The 25,989-nt window shown below is 39.4% G+C and overlaps 2 protein-coding genes and 1 long non-coding RNA gene across 3 annotated transcripts; all 3 read left to right on the forward strand.

Moving 5' to 3' along the window:
* Positions 1–9,863: 9,863 nt before the first annotated feature.
* Positions 9,864–16,206, forward strand: LOC136424600 (uncharacterized). Its single transcript, XM_066413217.1, has 9 exons — positions 9,864–9,894; positions 10,054–10,344; positions 10,622–10,915; positions 11,484–11,651; positions 12,829–12,890; positions 13,273–13,375; positions 13,809–14,560; positions 14,839–14,980; positions 15,644–16,206. The coding sequence occupies exons 1-9, from the start codon at positions 9,864–9,866 to the stop codon at positions 15,841–15,843; spliced, it is 2,043 nt and encodes a 680-aa protein (XP_066269314.1). The 3' UTR covers positions 15,844–16,206.
* A 2-nt stretch (positions 16,207–16,208) lies between these two features.
* Positions 16,209–20,167, forward strand: LOC136424245 (uncharacterized). The gene is made up of 3 exons (XR_010753841.1): positions 16,209–18,459; positions 18,901–19,018; positions 19,492–20,167. It is a non-coding gene; the product is annotated as an uncharacterized lncRNA (long non-coding RNA).
* Positions 20,168–20,458: 291 nt separating this feature from the next.
* Positions 20,459–25,226, forward strand: LOC136424601 (uncharacterized). The gene is made up of 5 exons (XM_066413218.1): positions 20,459–20,743; positions 21,127–21,411; positions 22,071–22,253; positions 24,228–24,332; positions 24,763–25,226. The coding sequence occupies exons 1-5, from the start codon at positions 20,500–20,502 to the stop codon at positions 25,224–25,226; spliced, it is 1,281 nt and encodes a 426-aa protein (XP_066269315.1). The 5' UTR covers positions 20,459–20,499.
* The last annotated feature ends 763 nt before the right edge of the window (positions 25,227–25,989 follow it).

The raw sequence follows: 25,989 nt of genomic DNA on the forward strand, positions 1-25,989 counted from the left end.
ATTTTTTGGCAACCCATTGGCAACCCATTTAAAACAAGCTATCCACTCACCAAAAAGCATGACCATCCATCAAGCTCTTCTTGAGTTATTCCCTTTCACAGTCTGAAGCAAAATCTGCTCCTGCAATTCCAGAAAAAGGCGCCAGGGGGGCCAAATCTAAACCACTTACTCACTGTCCAAAGAGCTATCTACCAGTGCAAAAATCAGTACCATAGCATGTCCAGAACATGAGATATCAAAACAGGAAGTTCCGCTGCAGTACCGTAACAGGCCGCTAGGGAGCCCAAAATCTAATCATTTCCATGTCTCATCAAGACCTACCCACCTACCAAATATCAAGACGATCCATTCAGGCGTTCTTTAGTTATTCTGGTCTTCTACATACAAACAAACATACATACATACATACAAACGCTACCCTCTGCATAACCTTCTTGGCGAAGGTAACTAGCATATGCTACTGTATCAAGAGGTAATATGTGTTTCAAGATGATGGCCATCATCACAACGTATTCATTGCTAGCGCGATGCCGGAAGCTTGTGGTAGAAACCGGTCTATTTTAAGTGTGTTCATCCAATTGGTTTAACCGATACATGGGACGTAGTTATTAGGGCAGTGATTATGTTGTGGTTTGTCTCCAATGTCATGTTAAACGCCAAAGGTCTACGTGTATATCTATTTACGTGTAGATTTTAAGTGGCGTCTCGGTGGCGCAGTGGCAGGGTGTTCAATTGGCAAGAGGTACTGGGTTCCAAAATCCGGGGTCCCCTGATTTGTCCTGTTGACGTTATGCCCTTGGGAAAGGCAATTTATACGACTTTCCCCACTTCACACGGGTGAAAATGAGTACCAAAGTCTTACAAAATATCAAAGACTTGAAAATGTATTACTAGTATTTGATATATACTTTTTTGTATGTTCAGTCATTTGTAAAACCTTCCTGACCACTTACATTTCATAATGAAGCCAAACTTTGTTGGACCCAACTTTTATTTTTTCGCAAGCACGCATCAATTTTACAGCCATTCATATATTCAAATCAGTACGGCCTTTTAAGATGTTCAAAGCTTCGAACTTAATTTCCTGCCGACGTAAGTGCGATGGCTCTTCAAAGGGTGGCAAGATTCTTTCATCCGTAAGAATCTTCTCTGTAGTTTTTTTTCTATTATCTTATGTATTGCCATCTTGTCTTTTTCAGTTTAGTTTGTGTATCATCTATTGTTTATTGAATAAAAATAAATAAAATCGGACGTAAAGTATACTATTAAGCTCGCTCCTAAAGCTTCGCTAAGAATAAAAAATAAAAAAGAGTTTTCTTCCGCCTTTGATTATGCAGGATTAAAATGAGCTTAGGTGTTTCAAGAACGACAACATTCACATGTTGTTTTATTCCAGGAAATACCGAAATGTCACTTATATAATGTTTGTTTTCGATTAATGTCTTAGTGATGATGATCCACTGTATTCTGCAGCTCAGGTAGTTGTGGAAGCAACCTCTGGCTGCATTCAGTCTTTCTTCATTTCTTTCCACTGTGTCTTTAGCTTTGTTCCTGCAAGCTGCCATAGCTCTCTGAGTTTCTTTGGAGTTTTTAGGTTAATGTCTTAGTGATGTTGAAAACGTTCATGAAAAATGCTTTTGGGCCGCTAGTAGCTGACTATGATGTTTCTTTGAGCCATACAGTGATGAAAAGATCAAAAGTCAGACGACGGAGGGCTTTCATGTAAGTTTTTGTCGCAGGTGTTTGTGACAGACTGGACTCATTACCAGGTTTCTCCGGATATTACCTACTATGAAGTTTCTAGATCTTAAAAGCTTCAAAACAAACCACTTTTCTAGAGTGACTGTGTGTTGTGGTTCCAAGAATTTCATTTATTTTCATCTATTTATACAGGGAAACATACACTCAGGTATCAAGCCTGTTTTTTCCGCTATCCCTGATATTAAAATCTAAAAAGGCTACCACTACTAATTACATAATAATTAACATTGTAATCCACAATATCGCCACATGTTACATACTGATATCAATTCTTAGATTTCTTGTAATTAACGGCAGTATCTACTGTGTACTGCCAAACGTGTACAGGTGGTTACATATCACCTCCATGAAAACGGAGGCATTGTTTTGGATCTGCCTGTGATTTAGATTCAGATTTTATTGGAATTGCAACAGTGCAATACACGTGGACACAGGCAGCTATTGTCGTGACCCACACATACTATAGGGCCATAAAAAGTTAAGGTTAGTATTAGTGCAAGCCTATAGCCGTTTTTTGCACTTGGCTGGAGTGGGGAAAGTCGTGTAAAGTGCCTTTTTCCCAAGGGCACAAGATCGGTGGCGTCAGGGGATTCGAACCTGGGACCCTTGGGTTCTGGGCCGAAAACCCTGCCATTACGCCACACAGCCCCGACCCTGTCTGTCTATCTGTATCTGTCAGCATAACTTAAGGACCTCTGGTCTCGTACTATGTGTTCTAATATGCATCCTTACTTGTTCTTACTTACAATAAGTAAGGTTATATTTGATTTTTGTTTGTTTTCTGTTTGATATATATGTACATATTCTAATACGCATATATTAAACGCTTGATCATATCTAATACATTGTGATCACAAAAAGTGATTTAGATGTTATTTTTTTCGGCTTGGGACTAGGTGTGCGTTAGACCAACAAAAATTATGAGGTTTCGGGTGTAATATCGTTCTTTATAAGGTCGAGCTCCCAGGAGATATTGTTATTTTCATCAAGAGCAGAGGTTTTTTTTTCTTTCTAGTTTGTATTCCATTGTAGCTTTGCTAGTCACATGTTTCAGACTCTGGGCTTGGCCGATGAAGTTCTTTGAAATGTTGCCGTAGCGTAGGTGTAAAATTCGCAAGACACAAGCCTTGTAATGTTTTATTAGGCTGCACCAAGTAATTTTTATGGATGACGTCCTCGCGCGCATTGATTTTGGTCTGTTCTCAGAAAAAAAAACAAGAATTTCCGCGTCCTGTAACTATGACCAAATCGTAAGATTAACGTAAAACTCGTCACGCGAAATGCATGAATAAACACATGTGCCGTATAACGGTGGTGTACATGTGCACCACGGTCAAAATACCAGTAGTAGTACTAGTAAGTAAGATGGCGTCGAATTCCACAGAGCATGTGGGTTCGGACGCTAAATATGTGAGCATAAAAGTGAAAAAGGGCGGCAACGTTGTTGTTAATTGGTACGCTCTCGATGTCGGTCAAGGAGAGCTGACGTTCGTGCAACTGTACGAGAGACTTGTAGCGGCGAGAGAGTTTCAGCCGTACAATTTTAAGGAAGTCTTGTCAAGATCAGCTACAGTGCATTTCTTCTGCAATGACGAGAAGATCGGGAGAGGCATTGAAGTTTACTCCGGCCTGCAGGTGGGGTAGGCAACCAAGTAGTTCGGGTGTTTCATCCGCATGGAGGTCGACAATACAGCTGCCCCAACTGAAGCTCCTAGGCCCAAGTCTGTTTTTGAGGTATGAAAAGTTCCGTTCTTTAGTCTGTTTTGGATCAAGTACTATTTGCAAAAAAAATAATAATCTGGGAAGGGGGAGTCTAAGATGAATGCATTCATTTATTCTGCATGGATAATGAGCATTTATTCGTTTCTGGTTATTTGTACTTGTTGGGGAAATATGTGTTGTTGTTTTTTTATTTCTATCATTTTTGGTCCATATTTGGCTCTTGAATAATTACTATTATTCATTAGGATTTCTAAAGCATAGGTAGAAATGTAGTAATGCATGCGAAGAGTTAATCACCGACTAATTTTGCCTTTTTAATATACTATGTTTCTGCAGGCCTGCAAAATCAATGGGATATGGAAAGAAACAGGACAGGACAACAACTGCTGTTCAACTTCAGCTGATTTAATCAAAGTATTGCTGTTTTCATGATGAATAAAAGAATTGTTAGTTGTTACACTGTCTTCTCTCATTCAATTTGTGTCCTAATATTGTGTCGTCGACTATTATTTTTCAAATCTAGGCATCTTGTTTTTTTCGGCCCTTCTTGTGTTTTTTTTCGCGCTCTCGCATTAGATCTAGGGTCTCCAAAGGACGTCATCCATAAAAATTACTTGGTGCAGCCTTAACTTTAAATACCCCCTACGGTAGTGCAGGCTTCTTTGAAACCCTAATACTCTTTTCACTGGTATCTTTAAGTACTTCAGTGGAAAAGTAATGGTTGATTTTAGGCCTCCTGGCGGCTTCCTTTGGAATATGATCTGATTCGTGAAACTGGTTTCATATTTTCTAGGCCTCAACTGTTTAAGATATCAACGAATGACGACATTAGCAGATCAGATTTCGAAAGCTACTTCAAACGGTGATTCTGTACAACTTACAGGGTGTTACATGTACATGTGATGATGACATGTACACGTGTAGAGTCGATAGATCGAGAGATTTGCGACTCACATGGCTCAGACATGTGTACAATTCAGAAGCCTTCGCGAGGGTTCGGATTGCAAAAAAGTGCGCATTTCCGGTGTCAAACTAAATTTCTGAGCTTGCCAAATACGTGAGAGGTAAGCTACTGGCACCTGAGCACGACAGAAGCACGACACTTTGGGGAGAGGGAGGTGTCCAGTATACGTGAGGGGAGTACTCTAAGTGCATTCATGGGACGTGATAATTTTCAAGCATAAGCCTAACCAAAAACCCTTCCCTAATCCTAACCCTAGCCCTAATATTAACCCTAATCCTACCTGTACATCTTGCCCTGTCCCTTTCGACCACAGCCATACCTCCACACAGGTGCTCCTCTCACGTATACTGGTGACCCCCCCCCCCCTTAAGTGTCGTGCTCAGGTGCAGAAGCTAACCTCTCACGTATTTGGCAGCTCAAGGATTTGACTCTACACCTGGACGATATTTTGAATGTATTTAGTAGTGCAACCTTTATAGGGGGTCCTATGAGTCCTGAAAGCTTCAGGGTTCCTCTTCTTCTTCTTTCAATTAAGATGTTGAACATATTTGAACACCTCTGAAACAAATCGAAATATCATCATGATGGTTTAAATTTTGCGTAATTTACATTGTTTGTCTTTTTCTTGTGGAAAAACTTGTCTTCCCGAAATTTCCTTTGTTTGGACGGGAAAATCAAAAACATAAATCGTACAAAACCGTTGCACTGTATTTATTCATAGCAGTTAGTTTTTACAAAGGATTTAGTAAATACGTGGATCATCAGCATCGCCTGTTATCATGGAGCAAGGAGCCGTGCAAGAGCGCTGCCTAGCAGTCTTGGTGAGTATTGCACCGTACATAGTCTACAAAGCATATGAAGCCGCAAAAAGTTGCTAAAGTCCGCAAATACAGATGAATCGAAGCCATATTTCGATTAACAACAGAATGTATGGATGTCATGAAATCGTCGACGTCACATTCTGACTTTTGAATTTCCCTGCTTTTTCTGTGAGTCATCCGGGAATCCCCAAAGTTTCACCCTGCCGTTAGGATCACGTGATCCCTACCATATAAGGAAAAGTGAAACTGACGTCACGTCACTTCCGGGTTTGTGGTAGTGACCTAGTGGGAGAAGTTGGCATGTCTTCCAAGATCTAGACGTCGTAACGCGCTGTTTCTTCTTCATTCTCAGCAAAGTTCAATGTCAGAGGCCGGACCAACCCCCTGTTCACCTTTCATCATTGCGGTGGTAAGTTAACTACAAGGTTTTTGTTTGAAAAACAGTCTGAAAATTGCAGAATTGTCCGACATAATTATCAAAACTTTTGTCTGGAGTTTTTTTGACACATAACATGTGGATTGGAGTTTGTTGGGTTACTTTAGTTAGAAACAGTGTATGTACAACGTGTGTTAGTTAGTTGTCTTCCATTATGTTTAAAGGTTACTTATTATATTTGCTAACATGATGCAATTTCGTGGCATAGGTTGTACACAGGACACGATTTTTTGTACTGTGATAAAATGATATAATGATTCATACATACCAGTGATTCAAAAACAGAACCGTCTGTCTTTGTAATGAACTTTCAGTAGGTGGGCGGAAGCATTGTCTGGTATGTATGATGTACATGTAAGGGTCATGGTATGCTGATTGTATAAGTGTTAAACGTTGGGTTTAGGGAGGGGGGCTACCAACTTTCCAAGGTGTGCGTGAAACACGTGAAAATATGTGGGTGGGGGGGGGGCTGTTAGAAGGGGGTGTCTTACTCTTCCAAAGTCATGAAAGTGACACGTATATGTAATATGAAGGGTACCATGAAAACCTAATAATTCTAATGGCTATGTTAGCGTCCACTCTTGGTTAATGTTTAATCAATTGATCAATGTGTGTATTGTTTGTTTGAACATTTACTTAGTGATAGAACTTTTATGTTGCGTAACATTGGCCCCCCAAAATCACCAAAACAGAATCACAGTTTCCCTACTAGTACTTAACTACTAGTAGATCCTTACAGTAGCTAAAGTACGTAGGGAATCTATTTACACTCGTACAGGTGTCAGCCATATGATTGTGTATCATACAGATATAATCTTGTACTAGAAGTGGACAGTAAACATAGCATCAAATTGGTTCTCAAAATATTTGGATCCTTTAATCAATACAGTAAACATAGCTTCAAATTGGTCAATTGAAATATTCAGAAGCAAATCTTTATGATGTAAATATTTGTGAAATTAAAATGCTTTTGCAAAGGAAATCAGAAGTCAAACCTGTCCAAGAAGACCACTCAGGGGACCAATAAAATCTGGTCTATGTGGACAGGTGGTTACTATAGACAGGATTCTTTAAAAAGTGTTATGGGGCAAATTATCTTTGGAACCACCAAAAAGTGGTCACATTAGCCAGGTGGACCTTATATTATGTAGAGGTGCACGTGGTTTCACAGCAGTAGTGTTGTTGTATGAACACTTTTTAGACATAATGCTACTGTAACAGTTTACAGACATTTCAAAGATTCAAAGTTCATTTTAACTGTTCAAAACAGTTTTAGTGTTCAAACATTAACCCAAGTTGCTTTTGGAAATTTGGATATGATTGACAAAAGGGTAAGGTAAGCTGGATGTTCTATTCACAATGTTAAACTAACTGCAACTAATTTGTTTGTATAATCTTCAACACCAGTTAAGCTGCTGCCATTGTAATTTTTTCAAAACTGACTTGTGTCAAAGAGTCAACCATTTGAAATCCTAACACTTTAGATAACAATTACTCTCCAATTTCAGTTTTATCCTTGTTGTACATGTATAAGAAATGTAGTTTCAATCATGCAGAAAGTTGGCTTAGAACAAAGTTTCACATATGAAAAGTTTAGTTTGAATTTTGTATTTAACCGTCCAAATTTGGTACGGACTTACGTAGCATATAAACGTTCTAATTGGAATTAGAGCATATGCATATTTGTTCATGTTGAGGCATGTGTAACGTTATATCAAGTTGTTTACTTGGTTAACAAATTTGGTGCTTGGAAAACGAGTATTGCTGTCTAGACTGAAAAGAAATTGTCTATCTATAATGTTTACAGTCAAGTTATAGTGTGTATACTGTGAATGCAGAAATATTCATGATGGTTTTATGTTCGCTGTTTTCACGGTGAACTCTACTGTGAGCTTAAAACCACCGCAAAAAGCCGTTCCATCGGGTGACTGTAGCACTATACTATCGTTTTAAACGCAGACTCAAAACCACTGCAAACATTTCTGCATTTACAGTAGTACAAAGACAGGTGTACAAATATATATTGTTGAGTTGTTTTGTTTCCCTTTGTTTCTCCCCCAGACATGAATACTGCTACTGTATCCCACCAACAATGGCTGACACGAAAACGGGAACAGGTCAAAGGTCATACCAGTGGCAAGGTGAGTGGGTTCGTTTACTCAAGGTTAACAATGGGTAAAGGAAGTTTTGACTTTCCCCAGACTTTCGATCGTGACTCAGTGAGGGAGGGGGGTGTAAACCCATGTAATGATCACTGTAAAAATGCAGATTAATGTTTGTGGTGGTTTTATGTTTGTGGTTTTTGTGGCAAGCTCTCTACCGCGAACTTAAAGCCTTCGCAAAAAGCCGCTCCATTGTACGTGTGACTGTAGTGTTACTAGTACTACTGTTTCCTACTTAAAATTGGCCTTAAAATTGCTAGTAAACTTTCTATTTCATATATACACCAACACCAGATTATAAGACCCTCCCACGGATATTGTGCATGTACACACCCGCAATTTATGTTGAAAACCCACCCACCCCTCTAACTTCTAAGTGAAATGTAAATTTGTCACTGAAACCTGGTGACCGAAAAGTTCCAGTCTTTTTTGTAGTCACGAAACTGTTCATTCCAATTAAATCCCTGAGTATGGGGAAACCTGGGGGAAGAGATATTTGGAATGTGTCAGTTGGATTGTGCTCAGTTCTTTTTGTTTAAGTACAAATCCAGTTTCTATATGATCTACAGCAAGTCAGTAGTTGTTGCATATCCATGCACTAGCAAGGTTACACTTGTATTATGGGCTGTTTATCAAGGACTTACTTACTTAAACTAAAGATGAAATTCACAATATCTTATTTTACTGGTAGGTGATCATAATCTTTTCTTTTTTCAGTTACTGCACTACTGGTTTTATGCAAATCTTTATATGATAGTATTTCCGAACATTTCTAAACTTTAGTGAATAGAATGCTGATGTTTTGGTGACCGTCTGTCACCTTCCTCAGGGCAATTCTGAATGGTTCTGTTATGCACTACAAGCAGTTGCTGCTAACAGATGCGGTCCAAAATGTATTGCATGTAACGTTATAATACACTTAGTAGGTAAGTACTTGCAGTGCTTACAATGCAGTCCCAAAGATGAGGTATTAATTTTCAGGGATGTTTTCAAATTTTGAAAGTCTTTTACTGTCTACACTGTTTCTCGCATCATTTCACAGGGTTCATGGTGTGGTGGTGTCTGCTGGCTCTGCTGTCCACAACTACAGTGTTAGGGGAGGATATAGAAGAAACATTTGACGTCACCGCGAAAGAGGGAGAAGATGTTGTTTTTGATCGTTGTACTGACCCCCAAGACTCCGTCATCTGGACGTTTAAAAAACCCGGAGAACAGTCCTACACGCCGCATTCGTGTCGACCGGATTGCAACGTTGATTGCACGTCGCGTACTCACACCATCAACCTTCCCGCGGTCAGTCGGACGTGCCAAGGGTCCTATCAGTACGTGACAGCCCCCGGCAGCGATGGAAACCGTTTTGTGTGTACCTACAATTTACAAGTACACTGTGAGTTCTGTTTCTTATCCTTTTCTACCAACACAGCTTTGAAACTCAGTAATTTCAATCCTGACGAATTTGTAATACATGTAATTCAATCTTCTAAATTTCTAGTAAAAATGTTTGAAATATTTAAAGTCTTTTGTGTATCAGTAGATAAGATACACTGTAATAATGTACCCTATCATTCTGTGGTTCTAACTTTGTATCACGTCACTGTACAGTACATGTAGCAAGAATCCGGCCATCCAACCCATTTGTCTAGAGCAATTTACCACTCCTCTTCAGCAACAGCTTTTTCTTGAGTGGTTGCTGAAACCTAGCCTGGGTGCCATTCTAGATTTGGTTTTTATTGGTCAAAAATTACCCGCAATGGCAGCCTTTCTACCACTGAATTGATGCAGGGTATTACAGGTTTCTCACACTACACAACATATATAATATCTTATCCACACTTGCGTTTAGTGGAACTGTCGCAAGGGTCTGGGCGGCTGCCATTCAGCACCACCAGGTAACCTCAATACAGCCTTCCCCAACCGAAGTCAGGTACCCATTTACACCTGGGTGGAGTGAGGAAAGTCGTGTAAAATACCTTTCCTAAGGGCACAAGATCGGTGACATGACAGGATTGGAACTGACAGGACCTCTTGGTTCTGAGTCGAAAGCTCTGCCGTTGCGACACACGACCCCATGATAGATTACTACCAGGGCTCCTGCGTTCGCTACCCTAAAAAAAAATCTAGGATGGCATACAGGCTAGCTGAAACCAGGTTTGACACCGTCAATACCTTATTTCCTTTCATCCACAGTCTTCCCTCAACCAGTTCGCATCGACAACCCCATCCCAGTCGTGTTTGAGAACGACCCCGTTACCATCACGTGCCAAACTGACAACCTGGGGAACCCCCCAGCGAGGTTCACCGGTCCAGACTTCCTGACAACTTCAGGGTCATCAAACTCAGCGACCTTGACTATACCATCTGCTAGCAGGGAGGATGATGGGAAAATCTTCACTTGCACCCTTGAGTATGAAGGTCAAGGTCAAGATGGTGAAGCATTCATTGAGAACTATTCGGCAACTGCCAACCTTACTGTATACTGTGAGTTCTGTATAATAATTGTAGTACTTCCCTCTTTTTAGATAAAACAGACATTATATATAATAGTATATTTTGCTTGAACATGACGAAAGTACAGAAATTTCTGTTAGAAATGCTATAACTATAAGTTCAACTATAAGCACAAAAGATAAGATAATATCTAACCTGGTGTTGTATGATAAGAATTATGTTTTTATACTTGACATAACATTAGTTTCCTTTGAAGAATGATGATTTGTTAGTTGCATGCATTTTTAAATAAATAATTTCTTCCCAGACCTTCCGAGAGAAGTCACCGTAGAGGGCCACAATAACAACACAACTCTGGAAGAAGGGCAGGACGTCATCTTAGAATGCTTCTTCCAAGACTACAACCCACAACCCAGCATAACGTGGTGGAAGGATGGCGTGGACCTCCGTGGAGAAACATCAACGACCTTGAAGTTGGAGTCCTTGAAGGTCGGAGACAAAGGGGCGTACGTGTGTAAGACAACTGTGAACGTTCTGGGCCAAGAGAGATCAAAGGAAAGCCCAGCGGTGTATGTCAATGTTACTAGTACAGGAGGTGCCTGTAAGTATTAAAATCATATCTTTCATTAACCTTTTATTTTAATTACGTTATAATCATCATCTTGTAATAAGTAATATTGCGATTATGTTTTAAATAGCAGTGTTAAGATTCAGTTATGTTACTAACCATCTGTGTCATTTTGTGATTTGACATAATTGTGTTGCTTATGATGGACAGTGCACTATCGTATAAGGTCTCTGCAACCCTTTCCAGTAGTTTGCATGTCGTGTGATTAACACAATTGTGGGATTCGAACTCAACAAGTTAACAACCTCTTGGTCCAGACTGGCAGGGTATAATAGCTTAGAAACCACTAGACTCCACAACTTCAAATCTGTTGTCCTGTGGTTCCAAATGTGACCAATCATGAAATGTGAGGGGGATACAATTTTTAGTGTTTTTAACTGTATCCTTTCCATTGTAGCTGCACCTAGCAGATCTAGATCTAGAATTATAGCTATTTTTTTGTGGCAGAAGTTTGTTGCCCATTGCAAATTATTATAATTGGTACTACTCTACTAAAAGATGTATGCCTTTGGATGATATTTTAATTTTCTGTTCATTGTAGATCAACCAACTGCACAACCAGGTGGCGCACTTCCTAACACCGGGGACCTGCCAGTTTCCACTATTGGAACCATAGCAGGTGTTTCAGGTGTCCTGGTGTTGGTCATCATCCTAATTGTGTCAGTCATCTGCGTACGCAGGAAAAGAAACCCTGGGCCCAACCATGGAGGTAACTTTTCACTTTACGTGTCTTATCAAATTAATAAGAAACGAAATGTAGTAATACCAGTGTTCTCACCAGGATTTTTTCACAGCATAGGGTTCAGGTACAGAAGGCCAACTTTGCGCGGCGCAAATCACTCGCGGAGTGCCAAAGACATGATAACGGTTGGGAGTCTGGCATCTTCCCGCACTAAATTTTGAAATTGATAATCACAAAAGACACTATTGCCTGCAGTTTGAGGGATAAATTTTACGAAGTTAATTTTTTCCTCTGTCACATTCTCATTCTAAAGCCAAATATGAACTTTTTATAATATTTATGACTTCAAGGTTCTTCCCAGAAAGAAACACCCTATGCTCATTGAAACACAGCATCGGGGTCTGGATCACAGCATCGGGGGTCCAGATCACAGCGTTTAGTATAGGAAAGCAATGAAAGACAGAGGCTGAGCATAATTATGTTTGCAGTGAAAACCATGAACATATAACCACTGCAAATATAACTCTTGAGTAATTATAATGCTCACAAAATTTTACACTAACTGCTCTACTCACTGACAGTATAATATACATTATTACACGCACTTATCACAGTGACTGTAAAAATTAATGCAGAAATGTACGCTGGGATTTTAATTTTGCGGTGAGGGAGAAATGTAGTGTTCGCGGTGGTCTTGAGTTCGCGTTTGAAACAATAGTAGTGCTACAGTCAAACAATGGAAAGGCTTAATTTCATGGTGGCTTTAAGTTTGCAGTAAAGAGTTTACAGTCTGTGAAAACCACAAACGTGAAAACACCGCCAACATTTCTGCATTTGTAGCATGCAGAGCAGTCATGTGTATATTCTGCCTCAAACTTTCAAGAGATCGTTGTTGATTTTCAATCAAAGATCATATATGATCATAGTAAATGTTATGTATATATATCAGTGTATTGTTTGTATGTTTGTATATGTATATCTAGGGCCTCCCTGAAAATCAGTGTGAAGCCACTGAGGGAGCTACCCTAGTAAAAGAATACAGAAATTAAAAAAATTAAAAAAATAAAGCTCTTTACTATGATCATATATGCAGCTTAAAATGATTATATGTTGAATCACATACTCAAAACTCTCATCAGCAATAGAGCTTCATATTGTACACATTTTGTGATAAGCTAAATTGATTTTGTTCCTTTTTTTTCAGGAGAGGAGCGAGTGAATGGAAGAAACAATGTCTGCTATCAGCCAAATGGAGATGTTTCAACTGTAAGTCAAGATGGCTTTCTTCTATTGATTAACCATGAAGAAACCATTGATCGTTCGGCGTAACACACCCGCTTCGCAGGCAGTTGAAGTCCTGTGGTCAGTATGAGGACATATCTTGTGGGGCTGCACTCGTCTTTCGGAAGGGACGTAAAATGGGGGTTCTGCATATGACATTGTGTTCTTGGAGGTGCCTCAAGCTCGAGCACTAGCGACCCATCCCTGTAAAAATACTGAAACAGCAAGGATACTTGCCATATATGTGCCAGAAGGCACTACAAAGGTCTGAACAAATGAACGAAGGATCATTAACTTATTATAACACTTATTTAGTTGTTTTCCCTTGATAACAGAATTAATTTTTTGTATACATGGTATTCTGCAGAGACCCTTGCTGAAAGCCAGCTATCCAAATGGTAACAACAGTGCACATGGTCAAGAAATAGTCATTCACTGCAGAGAAGCAACGATCTACCCGCAACAAGCTTGTAAGTATTGTAACGACTGTGACATCTGACCTTATGTGTAATTAGTATGTTAATTAGGTAGACCATAGGCTTGACTTGCATACATTAGCTGAGCCATGATTGGTTGGAGCAGTCATAGTACTAGTAACTCGAGATTAGCATGGAGTATGCACTAGTCTCTGACAGTGCTTTAGCTAGCAATGCGTCCATGCCTCTTCTGGACGCCATACACTTAAATAACAAAGAAATTAGTAAATCCTTAGCTAAGCTAAAAGCCTGGTCTCTGATGATGTAACATCATCATCATCGGTCAACTGTGGATACAACATGGTATAATAACTGTGAAGAGATGATAAAGGCAACCTTTTAAAAGAATCATCTCCCAACCAAAAGTTTACAGTTTTTACATTCATTTTTTAAATAGAAACCTGTCACTTCTTTCCAATTCATTCAGGTGATGCAGAGTCGTTGGAAACCCCTTCAGAGCCATCCATGCAGCTGTCAACCCTCAACCCAACCTCACTTTCATGTGAGCCCTCCACCAGCAGTGTGGAACCTCGGAGTGATACCACTCCCAAGCAGCCGCCATCTTCAGACCTGTTCTCGACCAATGAGAAGCTACCATATCACAACCTCGACTCAAACATCAACAACTTTTCAGCAGACACAACAAGCACAGACATGTCCCCAACTTCCGAGAAGCTTCCGTATGAAAACCAGGAGTCAAGCAGCGGCGGCTACCCAAAAACCGGAACGAGCACAGAAGGCGGCAACCCCACTTCTTCCTCAATTTCATCTGACCTTGAAGAAGTCACCAACCCAAAGCTTGCAGCAGAAGACGAAGACTCCAGTGGCCCAAGGTCGCTCCATTCTAATACCGGCTTACCTTCCCTCCGTGATAGCTTGGATGTTGGCGCAATGATAAGCGTAGACAGCGACGCTTCAAGACCAACCAGCTCAAGCCCCAACCTCCTTTCTAACAATCCACCCAACAACACAGGTGTCCCCGCTGACAGTAATAACCTGAACATACCCATTGATAAACCAGTAACTGTGACAGACAAAAGATCTGCAATCAACAACCTGTCAGGGAGCTCGGATACCATGGAAGAGTCCATTGTGCTTGCGGGGAGTGGAGGGGGGGACCAGGAACACCCACCCTTCATGAGTGAAGACGTGGACTCTCTGAGGGAAAAAGGAGACGAGGTAATTATAAGGGCTTTGCTATTATATTTCTGCATTGAATTGGGCAAAAACAGGTATTTGTTATGTCCCAATACAGAGCTTGTAAATTTAAAACTTTTTAAATATATTTTCTCACAGTACTATGTTTTTTATTTGACATGATTGTCTAAATGTATATAGTATTTTGTATGATGCAATGTCATATACACGTTAGATTGTGAAGACACAAGAAATGATTAATAATTGATAGAAACATTACGTCAATTCATTTGTCTCACAAACTTGTTGTATTTCTTCAGGTGGCCATCACCATAGACCTCATGTTGAAGAAGACACCACTGAAGACGGACCACCTTGGCCTCTCAGAGTCTAAGTTGAGAGACCTCTACATAAATCTCTACTCTGGAGACAACAATTGGAAGATTTTTGCTGATAAACTGGGTTAGTTGTGCCAACATTTTGTAACACATGATTTGCTTTTTAATTTTGATAGATGTTATGATTTTATCATGATGATGATATAGTAAAATTCATTGTTTTGTTGTGCATGCTGTCTTCCAACAAAGGAGTTTAATAGTAACATGATTTGCATTGTTACAATATCATGATTGATACAACTCATGATTCAGTCTTAAAAAATTTGCTTCCTTCCCTCCTTCCTTCCTTCCTTCCTTCCTTCCTTCCTTCCTTCCTTCCTTCCTTCCTTCCTTCCTTCCTTCCTTCCTTCCTTCCTTCCTTCCTTCCTTCCTTCCTTCCTTCCTTCCTTCCTTCCTTCCTTCCTTCCTCCCTTCCTCCCTTCCTTCCTCCCTCCCTCCCTCCCTCCCTCCCTCCCTCCCTCCCTCCCTCCCTCCCTCCCTCCCTCCCTCCCTCCCTCCCTCCCTCCCTCCCTCCCTCCCTCCCTCCCTCCCTCCCTCCCTCCCTCCCTTCCTTCCTTTAATCCATGATCCATTAAATGATAAGGATATACATGTAACCTGACTGATAATTGACTGAGTGTCTGAGTGATTCAGGCATAGCCATTATATGTACCATTTTTTCGTGTTTTCTACTGGGCCGATTTTTCCATCAACCCTAAGGCTGATTACTGTTACTTATCTATTACAGGTTTGAACGTTCAGAATATCCAGGTGATTGACTGTTGTAGCACCCAGCACCATCTGAAAGCGGCAGAGATCGTCATGTATCACTGGCAGCGCATGGCGGACAAAGAGGGCAGCGTACCCTGCAGTGAAGAGAAACTAAGAGAACTTTTGAAAGAAATTGATCGACCTGACTTGATTGCCATCTTAGATGGGGAACAGTGAGATTCTTTTACATGCATTGTATCTGTAAATATTAGAATTAAAGGAGAATGTGCAAATGTATGCCAGACTTTACAGTAAATTCTTACCATAGACTTTGAACCAACACAAAAAGCCCTTCCATTGTGTGACTGTAGAGCTACTATTGTTTCAAACGCAAACTCAAAACCACTGCAAACACTCCATTTTCTCCCTGCTACAAAAAATTACAGTGATTGTAGCATGTTTGCTGTACATTTTGTTTGACATGAGGAAAAAATCAAGTCAGAGATGTACACAATATATCTTTTGAGTAAGCCACAAGTATTGCTAGAGTGTAAATTGAAATAAGTTCAAACAGTCTTCCAATGTCTTTTACTAAACAGCTTTTTCATGGCAACTTGTTCTTGTGTTGTTGTTGTTTATGACAACTTTTTTTCAATGGTAACAAAAGAAACCAAGGCTGTTGGGGTATTGAATTTTAAAAAGTTTGTACCATGTATTAATTTTGTACATTGCAGTTTTCAATATTTTCAGTTGGCTTGGGAAAGTTTCAATTTATACCAGGAATAAAATATACTAAATTGTACAGCCCTGAACATTGGTGGAGTATATCTAAGTAATTACATATTTTTTAATTCAACTGTACATAGCTTTTATTACTTGAAAAGTATGCTTTGTATAAGAAAATTGTTGAATTTTTGAAAACTTGAAATGTTCAATTGAAGGTATATGTGCTAAAACAAAAATGAGTTACTATGGATTAATGATGATGATAATGGAATCCGTCAAATAATGATCTTTTCTACAGAATATGGAAAATGTTGTAACATCAAGTTCTAATATCAGCTTTCATAAGGTGTTTGATTCTTTGGTAATTCATGGAATATAATCATTATGCATTTTTGCTAATTTTTTAGATGAAACATAAACATGTGTCAAAAGGGACACAAAATTCAGGATGATGATGATGGTGTTTGAAAGCATGAGATTATGAGAAAATATGCAACATCAGCAGATTTAACAAGTGAAATGCATGATATGTAATTTTATCCGTTACACTCGGTGTCCAGAAAAGCTAATGTTGCTACCATTAGGTGCCAAACTATTAAATTTACATTAGGCCACTCCAATTTAATTTCTTGGTTAACAGATTTTTTTTGGTAAAATTTTAGCATGAGGACATCATTAAAACAGAAGGCTGGGGTAAAAAACTTGCACCTGACCCTGTTCACTCCCTGAAACTGTGTGCACCAAAGTACAAACTTTCCTGTGAGATCCTGTTTTCATGTTGATTTTCCAATCTAGCATTTTTTTTTAAAGTCCGTTAACCAAGAAATAAAGTTGGTGTGGCATTAGGTTGCCAGATAGCAATGTGCTTTCAGATTAGTCAATGAAACATTTGTGCTACACATATTTACATCACATATATGTCTATGCCTAATGCTAACTAATTGCATGGATATTACTAACAAAGATATCAGTTACATGGTAGATGTACTTAGAAAACTGTTCCAAACAAAGCAAAGAAAGAAACGGACCATGTAACTGAAATGTAACAACTAGTATAAGTTTTTTTAGATGCAGTTCAAAATGGGCACTTCTGCTGTTATTGGGTAACAGATATGCAGAACATATAATGTAATCATTTTTATGCGTAGAAATGTTGCATCAAAAATTTTGTATATTCAAGTGAATTATTCTCTAACTTCCTACATCACTGATTTCTTAATATTTTGCTATTTATATGCATCTTGAGCAGATACATTGTATATTTTATATAATCTAGACTTGGCGTGTACTTTGTTATTGTTGGAAAAAATTATTTCAAGTTTGCCTGTAACATGTGATTTGTTGTCAAACAACATACCTTACATGACATGACTTGACGTGACATAATGCATAAAAAGATTCACATTTAGCCTAAAGTTAATGTATTGCATGATTATGATATGATATGTTGGCTTCCATTTATTGCATATATGTACTCAGTACTGCATTTTATATTACTGTTCATTTGTACAGCAATTTGAATTTCTACATCTTTTGAAGTGCTTGAAATATTATAGTGTTCCAAAGATACGGCTTTGAAGTCTGTGCATTTCCTTTAACTTTAAGATGCTGTAATAAAAAGTTTTGCAACAACCTGTTATTTTCGATAGCATTGGACTTAATAAAAGAAAGATGTTTGCAAGCTCTAGCATGAAAAGAAACTCTTCTCGAATTAGTGTATAAAACAGCAAGCAAATTGGACTGAGCAAAGTACTTTACGCTAATGCTTCTTAACTTACAGCTAAACTTGCATATCTGATATCATGTGAAAAGATACATTAATGTTGCACACATGGATCATAATGACCCCCAGCGCTTCGCTGAAAACTTTGTTGATGTTTTGAATAAATCTCAAGATGTTTTGAAAAAATCTCAAGATGCTTGAAAAAAATAACAAGATGCTCAAAGCTATGTTTTAGAATTCTAACATGAATTTGTTTTCACCCCCCTTTGAAAAGTTAAAGTGGGATAGTCTTCTGAGTAGCAAGTTTCGGTAGGTTCTCTACTTCCGCTTTTGCGTTCATTTACGATTAAGGGTGTGTTGTACGAGATACTGTATTAAGTAGTCTTCCAGCAACCAAAATTAAGGTAAGAAATCATTTTACAGTCTTTAGATTCTCGATTGAGGCCCATTTAAAGTGCCAAGCATGTATTAGCAGGGTCAGGGGATTTGTATACAACGATGCTAATCTACAGTATAATCCATTCATTCAAATTGTTACTATTTGAAATGAGATCTGTTTGATTTTTTTTTAAACTTTAACCTTGACGCCTGATAATGGTTTATTATATACTAGTCCACGTAGCAGTCAGTTTGAAACCAATATGTGAGGGTTACGCTAAAAAAAGGTTAGGGTATAGCGTTTGCTCAATGTGTGATTAACAAGCGTCAACATACCGGACTGAAACTCTATGCGGAAGTATGGATACAACGCCCCCCTCCCCCGGCACAAACTTGACTTTGAAAACGTATTTGTAATCGAGTTGGCAACAAAATGAATGCAAACGTCGCTGTTTGTTGCCTTCCAGGGAAAACGAAAATGATTTCAGTAAAAACAGCCGTCTGACTCGCTGGAATGTAAAATGGCTGTGGGAATGAAACCTGATCCGTGCTGGAAGGGTCACAGAGGAAGTGTACGTCACCAAGGTAGGTTTCATTCTTTAATTAGTTGATTTTTCATGTTGGCCATGTTGATTTGATTATATGGATGACATCCGCGCACGCATGCTGATGAATCTTTGTCCGTTTACAAAAATGAAAAAGAGAAAGTTTTCGACCATACTGTAAATAGTAGAAAGCAGCTGCAAAATGATGAAATATATAACGTTACTGTGAATTGCAAAACAATATTGGATATTTATACTAACGTCGCTAAAATCAATTCCAAAGAAGACGTGAAGAAATGAAAATGGTAGCAAGTTGAATGTTCAGAGTAGATAATATTGGAAAACTCCTAAAGTTTTTTACATTGATAAAAAATAGTTAGATTATTTATAGGTTTCACGGTGACTTGTTTTTATCACTGCAAATCTTTTTATAGATCAGAGAAGTGATTGACCTTTTAAATCTATGAATCTCGTGGATATCATTTATGACCAATTTTAAACTTCTCCCAACAGTGATTCTGCTCATCCTTATTCTGTTGCCTGCTATTTTGGCATCCGGTGCTAGAAATGACCATGACTTAATTGTACAAGAAGGGGAGAATGTGTTATTTGATCAGTGCCCACGACCACCACATTCAGTCGGTAACTTTGACTGGACATACAAGAGAACGGATGGTGATACTTATGCAGGCTGTCTTGAAGAGTGCGGCACGTGTTCTTCAGCTGTTCTCAACATCTCTAATGTCAGCAGACGATGTTCTGGACATTATCAATACACTACTGCCCCGGATGGCAATGGCAGGAGGTGGACCTGTTCTTATCATTTAGACGTGTTCTGTGAGTAAACTTTGTAGATGTCATTACTTTCGCCAAGAAGGTTATGTTCTGGGTTGCGTTTGCATGTTTGTAGTTTTGCAGCATAACTTATATATATTATAAGGAGCTACGGATGGATGATCATAAAACTTAGTATGTGGTCAGGTCCTATCCTATCCACAAAATGATAAGGTTTTGGGTCCCCTTGCGTTTTTTCTTCGTACTGCAGCAGAATCTTTTGTGATACTTTCCCCTGCCACGTCACGGCATCATCGCTTGTGTTTTGAACACAGTATATAACTGCTTAGATAGATAAATGCATAGTTGTTATCAATTGTAATCATTTTCATGGCCACGTAACATTAGTTAGTTATTTTGATGGAGCCGTCATGTATTCATGAAAAAAAAATGAATCGGCCTTGTTATCTTACAATAATATCTGAATGGAATTTTCGCACAGAATTTCAAAGTAATAACTTATGTATATATATGCATCAATACTCGTAAAGTGAAAGGGAAGTCCACTTTAACCACACAGTGTCTGTATGTTGTATCATCCGTATTGGTCATATGATTAGATAATTGTATGTTTTATATCTGGTACTTTTTTCCCATTCTTACATGTATTATCATTAAACCATGAATTTATGATAAAACATTTCTATTTCTGCCCCAGATCCTCCCAGCCCAATCCGCATTAACAACATGCAACCTAAAGTATTTGAAGATGATGACGTCACTATGACGTGTAGCACAGAAGACTTAGGAAACCCGCCTGGTAACTTTACCGGCCGACAGTTTCCTAAAACCGCCGGTACCCAAAAGTCGACCAGTTTACTTCTACAAGCTACCAGAGAGCACAACGGAGAAGTCATCGTTTGTGAATTTCAGTACCGACACTTAAACCGAACTAGGAAGAACACGACGACCGTACAGTTAACCGTTTTCTGTGAGTTTCAATTCTTTTGTAAGCACTTCCAATTTTCGTCATCATATTTTCAATAAAAAACATTCAAAATCGCACTAATATGTCAATAATAGATACTAGAACAACCATCCAAGACTACTTAACGAAGTCGACGTTTCTGATGCCTTCCTCATGAAAATACTGACTGCAGTTATTTACTTCGTACTGCCGCTAGATGTCGCTGCTGCAATGTGAAGGATGCGGTCCGAAACGTGACTGACTTTGTGTCCCAACAATACGGTTCATGAAACGTCGGCTAAGTAAAAAAAAATACTTTGTAGTGTACAAAGAACGTGTTAACCAGTGACTTACCAACTATTTACTGATGAGAGCTAATCTAAACAATCTATTTTTGTATCAAACAGATCTCCCCGAAACTGTATCTATTAAAGCACGAGATTCAGTCACAAGATTCAACGTTGGCGACAACGTTACTTTGCAGTGCATTGTGGGAAGATCTAACCCCAACCCCACGATATCATGGTGGAAGGATGACGTCATATTACAAGGTGAAACGTCCACAATCTTTGTGAGAACCTCTGTGAATGTCCAAGACAGTGGGAAGTACAAGTGCAAAGCAACTATCCACGCTCTCGGCCAATCGAAATCCAAGGAGAGCAAAGAGTTTGACGTCAATGTAACGTCACCAGGTGAGTCGGTTGATGAACTCAAAAAAGCATTTCTTTTTGCCGTCACTCTTTTAAGAATTCTAATGTAATTGTATCGCACTTTGTATTCAATTCCAGTTTTGTAGGTACTAAGTTGTCTTTAAGAATAACAAAAATATCAGGAAATTGATGATCTCACACCTCACAAAATACGTTATTGTTGTATTCATGCATTTTCGCTCATGCTGACTATTATTATAATTCAATTTAGCTTCATTGTAGCGAAATTTCATGGTGTAAGTAAAATGGAAACTGAACTTTAACTTCACGGTGGCGGCAAGTGATTTACAGAAAGGATGTGTGAAGGAATAATGAATAATAACAGGTTTTTCACGGTGATGATAAGTTCACGGTACAGAGGTGACAGTGAAAACAGTGAACAGAAAGTTACAGTGAAAGAAATAAGAATTACAGTAGAATGCATTTTCCTGCCTATTATGTAAATTTGCGCCCGAGCCTAGCCAACCTTCCACTTTCGAACACACGCCGTACATTTGAACCTTGGGCCAACCCAACTTCCTATCACCCACCTGCGATGACGACTTTAAACCCGGAAACTTACCAACAAACAAACCGAAAACAATACCTCCGTGAAACGGAGATGATAAACAGCCAATAATTCATATATATCTATATTACAGGCCCCACCCACGTTACACCATCTTCGAATAGAGCAACAAAGTCGCTGTTGACAACAGTAGATTTTGTCATCATTGGTAGTGCTGCCGTCGTTGTCATGGTGATCATCATTGTTGTGACGGTTCTTCTCTGTTTCTGGAAACGACAAGACAATAGGACACAGACTCCTCACCATCAAGCCAACGGTACGAAATACGTTATAAATATCATTACTTATTTAGCAAAAGACAAAATGTTGTATTAACTTACATCTCAAAACCAATCTAACAGAAAGGCTTGATGATTTCGTTGAAACATTATGATCTAAGAAAAGACAAAGACCTGTAAACCGAAGATTTAGATGTAGTACAATCATAGTACGTGCTTTTCTTTTTCCCTTTTATAAACAGTTATCATATATCAGTTATCATAATACTCTTCTCCTTATACCCTTCTGGGTATGAAGAAAGATTATTGTCATTCTGGCGTTTCAATGTCATTTTTGCATTCGATGGAATTCGTGTTGCAACAGGTACATAATCCCAAAGATGTAAACATATTGTAGTATGGGGGCTACAGATATTGCCAATATGTGGAGAAACTATTACAGTTCCTTGTTTAATTCGGTTAAGTCCGCTAATCAAAAGTAATCTGTTATGCATGCAATGGAATCCGATGTTAGCGATGTAACCACGGTAACAGTAGGAGAGATATGTGATGCTATCATTGACTTATCCAATGGGAAGGCTAGTGACGTGCAGGGCATTTCAGCTGAGCATCTCAAGAACGCCGGGCCCCAACTACCCGTTCTGCTTTCATTTTTAATTTCCTCTATGCTTAGACACGCCTATGTGCCACCTAGCATTCTGAACGTTGTACTTGTCCCTGTATTGAAGAAGCCCAGCTGTAATGCTTCGAACAAGGACAGTTATCGTCCGATTGCAATTGCCAGCCCCTTGTTAAAAGTTATCGAATCTGTACTATTGACATACCTTGACGATTTCCTATGCTCCCCGAGCAACCAGTTCGGATTTAAGAAGAAACATGGAACTGATCTATGTATATTTGCCCTCAAAGAAATTATTCAGTATTATCGACAAAGGGGCTCTCCTGTATTTGCATGTTTTCTGGACGCATCCAAAGCGTTTGACCGTGTAAACCACTGGACATTGTTTAAAAAACTTATGGATCGAGGGGTTCCGATGTACCTAGTTAGATTCCTGGTCGTGTGGTATAGTACGTTGTCATTCTGTGTCCGGTGGGGCCACACCCTCTCGGATACATTTACCGCTATGAATGGTTTGCCTCAAGGCAGCATATTGTCACCAATCGTGTTCAATGTGTATGTATCCGATTTGAGTACCGAGCTACTGAGGTCTGGAGTTGGTTGCTATGTTTGGGACACCTTAGTCAACCACTTGATGTACGCGGATGACATTTGCCTCGTCTGTCCGTCTGTTAAAGCGTTGCAGAGACTGATCAGTATTTGTGAGCTATCTGGAGCGGATATTGACATGTTGTTTAATGAATCGAAAACACTATGTATGTACTTTCCGTGTCGCCGCTTCCGCATGAGTATGCCTTTGCCGCCGCTGATGCTGTACGGTACCGCCTTAAAGTATGCCTCTTCTACCACATATCTTGGGTATATAATTACCCCTGATCTTTCGGATGACGTAGCAATCCGAGCTCACGTCAGAGGCTTTTATTCTCGGGCAAACTCACTCCTCCGGCGGTTTCGTTACTGCTCAGCGGCGGTAAAAAGTGAGTTGTTCTCAGCGTATTGCTCCCCGATGTATTGTGCCCAAATCTGGAGTAATTACAGCGTGAGCGCGATCTCCAAGCTACGAGTAGCTTACCACAGCGCAATGAAAATGCTCTTTTCCGTCGGCAGGCATACAAGCACTAGTTGGTTGTTTGTGAATAACCGGACCGACATGTTTGACGCAAGGCGTCGCAAGGTCACCTACTCATTTGTAACACGCCTGCTGTCGTCTGACAATGATATAATTAGAGTGCTTGTACACTCGGACGGCTTTTGCCATAGCACATTCTGGCGACATTATGTAAAGTATTTGTAAGTGTAGCTTTGTAAATCTTTGTTCTGTGTCTGTTTTTATGGGCCATGGGCCTGATACAAATAAATAAATAAATAAGTAATAAACTTATTCTTTTTGTAGGTTCTTTTCATCTCGTGTCGTCCCGTCCCAGGGATGACGTCATCGCTTTTGGAAGTCATCAAGGTGACCTTGATGTTGAAGAGCCTCAGCCTCCTCCTTATTCTAGTAAGTTCTCGTTGATGTTTGGGGGGGGGCGCTGAGGGTTACAAATGAAAACAGATGGAAGGCGTTGTAGTGCAGTAACATGCACCCATCTCAACACACACACACAAACTCAAACACACGCATGTACGCATACACATGAAAATACACACGCGCGCGCGCAAACACACACACACACACACATGCACACACATACACATTCATACAAGTGCGTACACACACACATACAGACACACAAAGGTTCATCATCAGCAAAATACGTAAGCCATTCACTTTGCTTCATTTACTTGAGATAATTTAATTTGAAAGATCCTTTCAGGGTGATCATTTACTATTTCTTTGACTGTTGAATGATATCTAAAAGCACTTTACGTGAACTTTTTTCCATTGTTCATTACAATGAAATATCCACTAATAATCCCATCTGTGATAGGAGTTGATCCAGACCGAAGGTTCCCTACGCCTCAGACATGTCCATGGGCAGACGGCGCATATCTCCTCCTACTGACAGCACACCATGCATCAAGTCCAGTACACGTACCTACCGCAGACTTCCCCGACGGTACAACTCCGCAAGCCGTCCTCCCACTGGTAGCACACCATGCACCAAGTCCAGTACACGTACGTACCGCAAGCTTCCCCGACGGTACAACTCCGCAAGCCGCTGCCTCCGTACCCTCTGTGACACAGGAAACCAACCCGAAGGTGACCAAGGAGGTTAAACTTGCTGTGACACAGGAAACCAACCCGAAGGTGACAACGACGGCCGATGAAATAGAAGAAGATTCAAGTATACCAGATAAACCTGGGTCTCTGCGTTCCCAGCCGCCTCCTTTACCTACTAATCTCGACATAAATACTATGATCAGTAGTTGCGATTCCGACACAGCTTCATAAAGGCAAACACTCTAGCTTGCTAGCATAAAGGTTGATCTGTATTGGCACATTTCCATGGTAAAGAGCGACTGAAAATTCGAGGTGAGGTACATTTGCCTGTGTTGAAGTAAAGTATCAAACTTTATCATTCTAGCTTGCGAGAACTGAAGTGTATACCTTAAACACAGATAGCACATGAGACAATAGAATGTTACGTTTAAGCTTACTAGGTAGAGTCTATTTGTACTTTCTCAGCCTCGATGTTTCAGTCTTTGTCTGCGACTAAAACTGAAGGTTTTGTAAAACTATATACACTCTGTTGAACAATAGAATATGGAACTGTAATCCTGATGAAAGAACAACGAGAATTTATTGTTCACAATGTAATAAACTGTTGTGCTGGGTTCAATAGTTTTACAGACTTCGTCATCATTTAAAATCGAGTCATTGTGGCCTGAACGTAAAACATAGAATTACTTACATCTACTAAATATGTTTCTGCTTTTCTTACTTCTTACGTATACGCTCAAGTTACTTCATAATACTAGTATAGCTTTAAAAACTAAACAAGGTAACATTGAATGTTCAACTAAACTTACTGGCTATTTTGGAAATTTAATCGTAACGAAATATGTACAATACATTGTCAAACATTTACAAATAATAAACAGAAAGAACAATTCTCACGTGCAAAGTACCAAAATCTTAGTAACTTCTGTCATACTTCAAAGCTTAGTAATAACTTATCTACTGTATTGTTCGTGCATCATTCCTTTAACTGCTA

The sequence above is a fragment of the Branchiostoma lanceolatum genome, chromosome 18 (genome assembly GCF_035083965.1).
Source record: "Branchiostoma lanceolatum isolate klBraLanc5 chromosome 18, klBraLanc5.hap2, whole genome shotgun sequence".
NCBI lineage: Eukaryota > Metazoa > Chordata > Leptocardii > Amphioxiformes > Branchiostomatidae > Branchiostoma > Branchiostoma lanceolatum.